This window comes from Mycena indigotica (genome assembly GCF_014461135.1).
Source record: "Mycena indigotica strain 171206Taipei chromosome Unknown Mind.scaff0004, whole genome shotgun sequence".
Lineage (NCBI taxonomy): Eukaryota > Fungi > Basidiomycota > Agaricomycetes > Agaricales > Mycenaceae > Mycena > Mycena indigotica.
This window is the reverse complement of record NW_023503003.1, coordinates 4,819,759-4,828,394: the sequence shown is the minus strand read 5'-3', so window position 1 is coordinate 4,828,394 and position 8,636 is coordinate 4,819,759. Positions and strand designations below refer to the sequence as shown.

Sequence of the window (8,636 nt, the reverse complement as noted above, 5' to 3'; positions counted from 1 at the left end):
TCAGCGTTTGGCGTAGCGGAGATATCTCGATGCAATGACTGTCGCAGCCATGTTGAAAGCTGTGCAACGTCAGAGCAGGAGCGAGAAGACAACCTGGGACAAACCAATATAAGCAAGGAAGATCCCAAAGTCGCGCCAGCGCTCAGAGAAGCTGATGCCCAGCGGGGTGTAGAACTCGTCCCCGACCGCGTACGAGCAGTACTTGCAGTTGGACGTCGCGTCCAGGTTGTCGATGTACCCGCCCGTGATGTTGACAAAGGCCTGGCCCCACTGGCCGCAGGTCATGTTGGTCGGGGGATTGAACGTCGCAAACTCGTCGCTCTTGCACCGCACTTTCAGGCCGCTGAAGGCAGAGTCAGTGACGCTCGAAATATATAAGCGACATACAAAAGCTCCGTGGACACCATCGCGGCGATGGTCCGCGTGTACGGCACAAGCTGGTACAGCCATGTCCACCAGAACCCGTTGTTCACATGCGGGAGCGTAACACCACCTAGAGATAGGGGGTCAGATAAGATAATCACCGATAACGCGGCATACAGAATGTTCCGAGGACCAGAGTCAGGAAAGGATTGTACAGCGCCGCGACTTGGACGCTAGGGCTGATGGCGCCGATTAGCTGGCCCAGGGTAACACCGAAAATCATCATCGTCAGCGTCATCAGCAGCTGGAAGCCGGTGCCGTTGAGCCCGGCAGCGCCTTGCCCAAAGTGCATTGGGTAGACCATGAGGACCCAGTATACGATAGCGCAAACTGTACAGTGTTAGAAGGGAAGTGATCTTAAAGAAAGATGTTACCAATGGAGCCAGGGATCTCACTCAATGTTTGAGCAATAGCACTGAGCAAAGTTAGACGGGTATATCACGGCCAAGAAACAACGCACAACACGTAAGGGGAGTAGATGCGACTTGACGCCTCTCGGATGAAAGTCCGGCGATTGGAGATGAACATAGGTTCAATTTGAGCCATGATGATAGCCTGACCCAACGGTGAGCATATGTTACAAAGCAACACCAGCGGTCCTTACGGGAAGAATAGTGACCCAGAACAGCGAGAACACGCGGAACTGGAGATCCCGGAGACTGATGCCCAGTTGCAAGAACGACAGCGACACGAAGAACGAAATGAAGCTGCAGACAAACAACCGCGAGAAGAGGTAGTCTGGCGATCGCCAGAGCGCAAGGTAATTGCGAGCAGTGACGGTACGCAGTTGGTACATGAAGGGGGTCGCATCTTTCCTCAAATTAGCAAAGGTTTATGGGAATAAAGAACGATCGCACAGGTGCTCAGCTTGGTCTTCTCTGCCACAGGCCTGGTCAACGCCTCATTGTTGATCTGTGCGATTTTGGATCGCAGGCTTTCGCATTCCGGTGAGTCGAGCCAGATGTCTTTCCAGTCGCGGTCGCCAACTCGCGGAGTTGTACCAGCACCAATGGCCTCAAGCATGTATTCGGCCGGGTTGACGTTCGCCGGGCAGAATGCGCCGTTGGCAGCAAAGTAGTTGCGGATGACGTGCGAGTCTTTGCCGATGTCGCCAAAATACACGGTCTCTCCGCCCCGCTCGAGCTGCACAAATCATTGAATTATCGACGTAAAACATCGAAGACTCACCAGAAGTAGTCGGTCGAATGATTCGAAGAGCCTGAAAAAAAAAAAGATGAGGGAAGGGTTGATGCTTGCGGGTAATTCTCACAGAGCACTGGGTTGATGGATGGTGCAAAGAATTGCCTGGCCTTGATCTGCCAGCTTGCGAAGCAGACGCACTACATTCCATGCACTTTGACCTGCCATAATTCGGTTGTAAGCAGTAGTCAATAAGCCAAGAGAAGAAAGAGCACATACCGCGATATATACGATCGAACGTCCAAGATGTGCGCACACCCGCTCCCTTTCATTCAACGCCGCGTTCAAGCCCGAGGCGTTACTTATCCCTCCGGCGGCATAATCTGCGCGCGTCAGTCGTGGGTGGAAGTTTTGAAATTTAGTCAACAAAGTGTTCTGCAATGAAGATGAGCCATGCAAATGGTGACAGCGGGAAAAAAAAAACTGACCTTGTCCCCAGTGATAGGAGGGTTCAAATGAGTACCAGCTGGACGGTCGGTTAGTTTACGGTGCTGTTCGCAAGGAAAAAAACGGACCTTGACCTTCAAGTCACGTTTGGCAGTGCTGTGACGCCCGGCGCCGCGGCCGGGACGCGGGACCGACACTCTTTCCGCGACGACCACCATGACGGCGACAACTTCAACTTCGATGGCGGAGTTCGCAAGGGGAGGCCACGGGCTCTGTTCCGGATCACATGGGCCTCCGCACTGACACTCTTTCGGCGACCCGCTGGGCGGCACCTGAAGAGAGAGCGTCTATGGGCTCTGGCCTTAACCGGCACGCCTCCCGAGAGAATCTCGCGCATGGAAACCCGCGCGATTGGCCCGCTCACACTCTCTGTCGGCAACGCGGCAACTCTCTTCTCCCGCAACCACCGCCTAATCCCAGGCCAGCGAAAACTCACGGCACAGCCGGCCCTTCAACACGCGCAACTCACGACTACATACTGGCTACTAGGACGATCCCGAATCTGCGGCGCAAGTAGTTCGGCAACGAACAAGGCCTTTTGTGGATGGAAACAAGCCTTTAAAAGTATGTTATGTGGTCATTTTTCGAGTTTTACAAGGAAACTCACCATTGATCAGCGGGGACGGCCAAACCCAGCCTTGCAAACGACCCCGCTAAAAGAGCAGCCACGGGTCACGGCTGGCCGGCCGGCTTTGCCTTCCTCCCCGCGCGCAACTCGCGACCGACTTACTCAGCTCGGATGGCACCTCCGCCGCAAGCCCCGGCCCGCGATATCCCGAAGCAACACATCGCAGACAAGATGGGACTGGTTTGGCGGCAAAGATGAGGCTAACGCGTGCTTTCCCACAAGTAAGCTGACCAATGGCGGCGCGAAGTTTGGCAGCCTGCCGGGGCTGCTTTGAGCATGGAGACGGGGCAACGAATTATTTAACTGCGAAAGTGAGCAAAATATATTGTGTATAGTATTGAAACTTACCATCAATCAACTTCAAGCGACGCGGTCGTGTCGTCCCTCGCTGCTCGGAAGGCGCGCTATCCGCATACGACGCTGCGAGCTGTAAACAAGCCCACATCTATCTCGCCGCAGAACCAAACTCACCGGGAAATCAGCAAGGCCAACTTGGCTCCAAGGCTGAATAGTTGGTCTCGTGTTTGGTCTAGCGAGAAGTTGAAAGACAAGGTCAAAGTCGTCTCGCATATGACTTACTTTTTCGCACAGACATGTCTGCGAGGTGTTCCTCGCCCGATTTGATGTTGGGCATCGCAAACGAAACTTGGCAACATTGAGTGCGAGTCTGCGCGAGTTAAGCCCAAATCGGGGTACGAGTTGAAACGACAAAGTGAGTTCATCTCAATTTGTTTTCTTAAGGCCGACCTTGACCCCACGTAGACGAGTTCTTGATTCGATGTCAAGCTGAGCACGATTTCAACTAAAGAATCTCGAGCTTACATGTCTCGAGTCTCTACGGCGCGAGGTTCGGTAGCCGCTGCCGGGACTTTGGAAATGACATACAGAAGGTCAGTCGTCGCTTTCAGTGCTTTGGGCGGCAAACTCACCCAGATATCCATCACATGGCGGCCGCCTGACCGTTTACACGCTTCAAACCAAGTCAACGACGCCGAGGAGTAGTGTCGCCAACGACTCCCGACATGAAACCCGTGCCAAAGCCCAAACTAAATCCATCAACGCTGTTGTTTCAGCTTGCCGCCGTCGCTGCATGCGGAAATTGACCTGCTGCAAATCAAGGTAAGCTGGCTTGTAGCTGCTGTATGTCAAACTCACCTGCAAACTGAGCAGTTGGCACATCAGCATCAAGTGCGCGACGCCGCCTGGACTACTGTCGCTGACACTCAAGACGATATCCGCAAACACTGCAAAAACTAGAAGGTTAGTGGTCAAATTGTCGACAGTAACAGAGCGGGCTCACATTATACAATTCAACTCAAACCAGCGCCAACAACGAAGTCGGCCTGCAACGGTGTCTGGACTCGCGCTAACGCAAACTCAGTTTCAGGACTCACCTGTTTTTTAGAGGTCGTTCATCACAGTCAGCGGCGAAGGAGGACTGGATAGCAAGCTAAATCATCGAGGTAAGTTTGTCTATGAGCACACTACTCACCTGAATCGATAGTGTTTGGCAGCAAAGTTCGCTTGTGGCCTGGTGCTAATCAGCCAGCTGTCGCTAAGAACAAGGTAAGCCGGATGAGTCCAAGTCAATGAGTTTGGGGCTGACATGCCTTCAGCTTTGTTTGCGGGCTACGAGCATGATCAAACGAGGAGGCGGGGAGGCATGTGGGAATGGAGGTGAACGAGTTGACGAGGAAAGTGGGAGATTGGAGAATGGACATTAAGTACTGTTTGGATGTACAAGAAGTGAATATATTGACGACGATGTGGAGGGAAACTTGAAGGTGAAGGGGGAAAGAAGCAGACTTTGCGCGCAAATTGATGTTGGCCAGCTTTTATACTCGGCGCACATGGCAGTTGAGCTCGGCTGAAACGCTTCCCAGGGTGATATCCATCCGCTGGGGGATGCTACGGCGGGAGCGGCGGCTGCTCAGGGTGAAATACGCGATTTCGCGTATTTCGCAGTTCGAAGCAAACGGTGCACGCGGAGATGCGCTTCCCGTCCGATCCTCGCGGGTAAATGCCAGGGGGTAATGGTGACATAAGGTTCACACACGCCCGGCACAATCGGGAACGGCGATGGGTTGGGACAGTCCTATCAGGGTGAAAAGGGATGGAGGAAAAGCAGAGGGTTTGAGATGCTGGATAGCGGGGATGAAGTGGTAGATAGCATTTAGATACATTCAACATTGTTTCCCACGCTTCGGGTTCACCGATCAAGGGGAGAACACCATAAAACAAGCAATTGTTGTGCCTATTACCTTTTGGGGATGCTACTATCTGCATGGCGTCGCGCAAGGCAGTTAAAAATTATGGAGGGCCAGGTTAGAGGCAGATTACCTGTGACAAGATGTCTGTGACAAGATGTAATGCTCGGGAAAAAACCAGGCGGGGGCGGCAAAAAATGACACACTCGAACAAAAGGTAGCCAACGGCATAGGGCCAAAAGCCAGCCGAACAAAGATTCCACGACGGTCAAGGTAGGCGGCATCATTTGTCCTATCACCCCTGTGCCGTATTTGGTTGCCGATATTCGAATCATGTCAACACAGGAACCTCGCTTACAACCTGACTCGGGGAACCGCTTGGGCTGACTCGGGAACCTTTTGCGCTCTCCGCCGACATGGCGCCATTATTTTCTCGTTATTTCTGCTGGGCCATCGGCGTTGTCACGCCGTGTCACCCTTTTATTCCCACCGTCATGGGCAACCCAGCAACGCGTCAACAACCGTGTTGCGACACGTGTGCTTTTCTTTCTGACATCAGTCACGCCTCATCTGAAGTTTGCTCAAAACTATCACCTCCATCCTCTTTTTTCCACTTTCTGCCCAGTCGTCGCCCCCCCGCTCGCGAACTACACGACCGCGTAGCCAGCGCTTGCAGGGGCAACACTTCCCTCGTCGTCTCAGTGCCCAACAGACACATGAGCCACGACTTCTCTGAGGCGCCCACCATGCCCTCTCCACCTAATCCTAATGGCTTCGTAGGTCTTCCTTTGACCAATTGTATCTGCTCACTCACAACTTTCAGACTTGTGTGTGTGCTTTGAGTGGGTGTATGTGCCCAGACAGCACGCTCAAGCTCTGCGCTTTCCGGAAAGCCAAGTTTTTTCGCTGGAGCCCGCCTGTGGCGCTATACTCGGCTTGTACAGAGCTCGTCATCTGTCGTCAGTCCTTTTGTGTCTACACCTTGTGTTTTGCCTCGGTATGTCCTGCCTCATTGGTCTTTGATATTGCACTAAAGTCTTCCCCTGCAGACCTTCCGCTTCCGGTAGTGCTGCGCGCATCATGTCGCTGGGTGGCGGCGCCACCAGCAACCGCTTCACGTTTACTCACGCTTTTTGCGCAAGTTCTCGCTCTCCCGCTGACTTGTGTTTTGCGGGATGTTTGGTGTTGGCGCTAAACTAGGTTTGTGTCCCCTTCGTTGATACATTGATTGTCTGACTCTTGTTTACAGATATAGCCAGTCAGCTCGGTACCATCTTGCCGATGGCGCTGCCTAAGTGTGGTCGCCTGGGTGTCATCCCTTTTGCGCGAGTGGTTACTCTGGCCGGCATCCCTCCCCTGAACTCACGCTCAACAAATGCAAGCCAGCGGACCAAGTGCCAACCTCTGTGGCGCGGTTAGGCCGTGTGAATCAACCACTTCGGGGCCCTAAACCCTACTCAACATGTTTTGTCCTCTTCTATGCGCTGGGATGCTTATTCGTCGCTCAGATTGAATGATTACCAGTCAAATTCCGTCAGCAACAGGTCCCCTCGCATGGCCCACACCACCTGTTCTTGCCGGAGCCTGCGGCGCCGTTGGGCCGGCCACCACCATGACCAAAACCAAATACCGAAGTTGCGCTGTCTATGTAAGCATATTTACACTCACTTTTAGTCAGACTCACTTTTGAGCCAGGTTTCCTAATGTCGGGCTCTGCTCTCTAGTTGGCATTGTCGTTCCCAGCCGCTGGATTGGGTATCAGCTCCTAGACACCGACATCCTGACTTCAGTCCCCGCCATCGCACGTCAACACCCGCATCCTGATGGTGAGTACTACCGCTCTTGTCTTTGTATGCAGTTGCTGACCTTGATACTAGTATTCTGAGGCTCATTCTGCTGCAAATTGCGCCCATCAAGCCTATCAATGATGCGATCAATCAATTATCCGATGTTTTTGAGGCGCTATCTGGACGCCAAAAAATGGGATTCAAGGCTCCATTTTTTCCAGGGTTTTGCCGCCGGAGGCGACCAAACGGGAGGACTTGCAACGTAAGCGTTGGCAGCAGTGCGCTGCCATTTCCGTAAGTTTTGAATTTGTCTTTTGTGGTTTGGCTTGAACTATTGTAGTGTTACTGTCGATCTCCTCCCCCTTTGCCGTCCTGGACCAAGGTGTTGCGTACCAACCCATACCCCGCGCAGCCGCCATGATCATGACGCGAACATCACTTCTCACAACACTCATTTTTCGCTGGAGCTCGCCTGCGGCGCCACGTGGTCAATCTCTGTCCCCAACACAGAGCCCACGCGCAGCTGGCCTACCGCGCGTGGCCCACAGCCAGCAGCGTTGACAATGTGAAAACTTGCACACGTAATGGTGATTTTTTGCTAGAGCTCACCTGCAGCACTGTTGGGGGAAAATGCTGTCAGCCCACATTCGCACCTACTCCCTTCCCCTTTGAAAATTCCCCTCTTCCGACAGGCATCTTTTGCTGGAGTTCGCCTGCGGCGCCACGGGGCCAGTGTTTGTCCCCAGCACAGACATGTGCATGACTTTCCGAAGCCCATGTACAATCTCGATTACTGCCCGCAACACCGATTTTTCCGGGGAGCTCGCCTGCGGCGCCATCACCATCACTTTTGCTGGTCTCTGAGCCAGTGCTATTACCTTCCAACAACTCGCGTCGCCATCCCCATGTGCCCTACATCCGGAGGCCATCTCCGCCCTCCATAACACCCATTTTTTGCTGGAGCTCGCCTGCGGCGCTGTTGGCGGGGCAAATCTTCGTCAACCCATGTTTGCGTAGAGCGTGTTGCTTTTTTCTTCCCTTTTAAAATCCCACCCTTCAACACGCATTTTTTGCGGGAGCTCGCCTGCGGCGCTGTGGGAGCCGTTCTCCATCACAACCACTTGCGCTGGTTTCTAAGCCAGCCCTACCGAGGCCGTCTCCGCGCTCCATAACAGCCATTTTTTTGGTGGAGTTCGCACAAAAGGAGCCTGCGAACACCATCAGAAACTACAGCTGGCGAGCCTTCAGCCGGCAGGACGCGCCCGAACTGGGTGAACTCACTCAGTTTCTCCTCCTGCACAAGTGAAATGACACGTCTGCGACCGTGTTTACCAACTCCTTGTCGGCTCAAACTTGCTCGCACACAATCAACAACCTCCACTGTTAAACCCAAGACTCGTCTTGAGCCCTTGCGGCTGCAGCTTGCTTGCGACTAGCCTTGCGAGGGCAAATCTCCAAGCCCATAACTTGTGATCGGTGAACTTGCCTTGCGCGCAATCGCGTCAAGGCACTCGACTTGTCTGTGGGAGTAACAAGCCCTGCAACGTCACCGGATGCATCCTTCGTTTTCCGGACAGCACATGTCCCTAAGACTTTGCTCTCGCACGCGGCTAAATGGGGGAGAGACGCGAGTTGAATTACCGTAATGCACACTTGGCAGGGTAGACTTAGTGCCTGTAGAGTTGTGTACGCGTCGGGTAGCTTGTAAAATTTTTTGTCTATGTGTGCATAAAATAAGAGCGCTCGCTGCGAGCCTTAGCGAGCTGCGAGCCTTTGCGATGGGTGAGTAAAGCGTTGAGGTGGCTGCGGGAGGGTATGGCGATGCGTGGACTGCGGGAGTGTATTGGCGGTATCAACGCGCCGTCGTCGTAGAAAAATACAATCTGAAATGCTTATTGCGTGTAATAGTATTGTATAGTTGTATGATGATGATAGGTCTATAGT

At 53.3% G+C, this 8,636-nt stretch overlaps 1 protein-coding gene across 1 annotated transcript; it reads right to left on the bottom strand.

Moving 5' to 3' along the window:
- MIND_00531500 (Pleiotropic drug resistance ABC transporter protein) lies at window positions 1-1,791 on the bottom strand (the record flags this gene model as incomplete). Its single annotated transcript, XM_037362101.1, has 10 exons — window positions 1-59; window positions 105-343; window positions 388-493; window positions 541-753; window positions 798-838; window positions 884-978; window positions 1,028-1,233; window positions 1,281-1,566; window positions 1,612-1,642; window positions 1,694-1,791. 10 exons carry the CDS (start codon window positions 1,789-1,791, stop codon window positions 1-3), a joined length of 1,374 nt encoding a protein of 457 aa, XP_037222393.1.
- Window positions 1,792-8,636: the final 6,845 nt, after the last annotated feature.